This window comes from Carlito syrichta, unplaced genomic scaffold (genome assembly GCF_000164805.1).
Source record: "Carlito syrichta isolate Samal-C Ts95f unplaced genomic scaffold, Tarsius_syrichta-2.0.1 Scaffold303183, whole genome shotgun sequence".
Taxonomy (NCBI): Eukaryota; Metazoa; Chordata; class Mammalia; order Primates; family Tarsiidae; genus Carlito; species Carlito syrichta.
The window spans coordinates 253,002-254,396 of NW_007247279.1; the positions used below are offsets into that span (position 1 = coordinate 253,002).

Here is a 1,395-nt window from a genome sequence, read left to right on the forward strand (position 1 = left end):
TGTAAAGCCGGGCTCGGTGGCTCAGCCTGTAATCCCGCGCCTTTGGGAGGCTGAGGTGAGTGGATTGCCTGAGCCCGCGGGTTCGAGACCCGCCTGGGCAGCGAGACCTCATCTCTACAATAAATCAAAAAATCAGCTGGGCGTGGTAGCGCATGCCTGTAATTCCAGCTACTTGGAAGGCTGAGGCGGAAGGATCGCCGGAGCCCAGCAGGTCGAGGCTGCGGTGGCCGGGAGCGGCCACTGCACTCCAGTCTGGGCGACAGAGTGAGACTCCAACTCAAAAAAAAAAAAAAAATGACTGTAATATTTTTGCTGCTGATTTTAATTTCAAATTGCCAATGTTGTGTACCAGAAATAAAAGTTAATTTCTAAGGCTAAAATAAGTGAGTAATTTGAATTTTTTTCCTTTTCAGTCCATATATAATCCTTTTATTTCTGTTTTTAGGAAATCTGGAAAAAGAATGCAAAGAAAAGGAGGAGAAAATAAATAAGATAAAATTAGTTGCCGTGAAGGCAAAGAAAGAACTAGATTCCAGCAGAAAAGAAGTAAGCTGACTTAAAAATGCAAGATTCAGGAATCTTACATTTTAAAAAAATAGAATTTTTCTGTCCATGAAAAACTCTTAACTTTACTGTGTATTTAAAATAGGCCCAGACTATAAGGGAAGAACTTGAATGTGTTCGGTCAGAAAAGGATCAGTTGTCTGCTTCCATGAGAGACCTCATTCAAGGAGCAGAAAGCTATAAGGTAAAAATAGTCATCGTAATAACAGTTGTAGTCATAACTTCTGAGTTAAGAATTGTACTGGGACCAGGCTCGGTGGCTCACCCTGTATCCCAGCACTTTGGGAGGCCAAGGTGAGTGGATTGCCTAAGCCTGTGGGTTTGAGACCCGCCTGGGCAACTTGGCGAGACTTCATCTCTACAATAAATCCAAAATTAGCCGGGCATGGTAGCGCACGCCTGTAGTTCCAACTACTTGGAAGGCTGATGCGGAAGGATCACCAGAGCCCAACAGGTCAAGGCTGCAGTGACCGGGACCAGCCACTGCACTTCAGTCTGGGTGACAGAGTGAGACTCCAACTCAAAAGAAAAAAAAAATTGTACTGGAGGCTGGGTGTGGTGGCTCAAGCCTGTATAATCCCATTACTTTGGGAGGCCGAGGTGAGGGGATAGCCTGAGCCCATGGGTTTGAGAACAGCCTGGGGAACTTGACGAGACCTCATCTCTAACATAAATAAAAAATAAGCTGGGCGTGGTGCACGCACCTGTAGTTCCAGCTACTTGGAAGGCTGAGGCGGAAGGATTGCAGGAGCCCAGCAGGTTGATGCTGGGTGGCCATGAGTATGCCACTGTCCTCCAGTCTAGGTGACAGAGTGAGACTCCAACTCAGAA

At 46.3% G+C, this 1,395-nt stretch overlaps 1 protein-coding gene across 2 annotated transcripts in view; it reads left to right on the forward strand.

Moving 5' to 3' along the window:
- GCC2 (GRIP and coiled-coil domain containing 2) overlaps positions 1-1,395 on the forward strand; it is a 72,108-nt gene that overhangs the window by 24,788 nt on the left and 45,925 nt on the right. Inside the window, exons 7-8 of one of the 2 annotated variants that reach the window (XM_021712322.1) lie at positions 446-546; positions 650-748. The exons of the other annotated variant lie outside the window; for it this stretch is intronic. Coding sequence (XP_021567997.1) covers positions 446-546; positions 650-748 — 200 coding nt within the window. The remainder of the gene's footprint in view (positions 1-445; positions 547-649; positions 749-1,395) is intronic. 2 annotated transcript variants of the gene reach the window in all.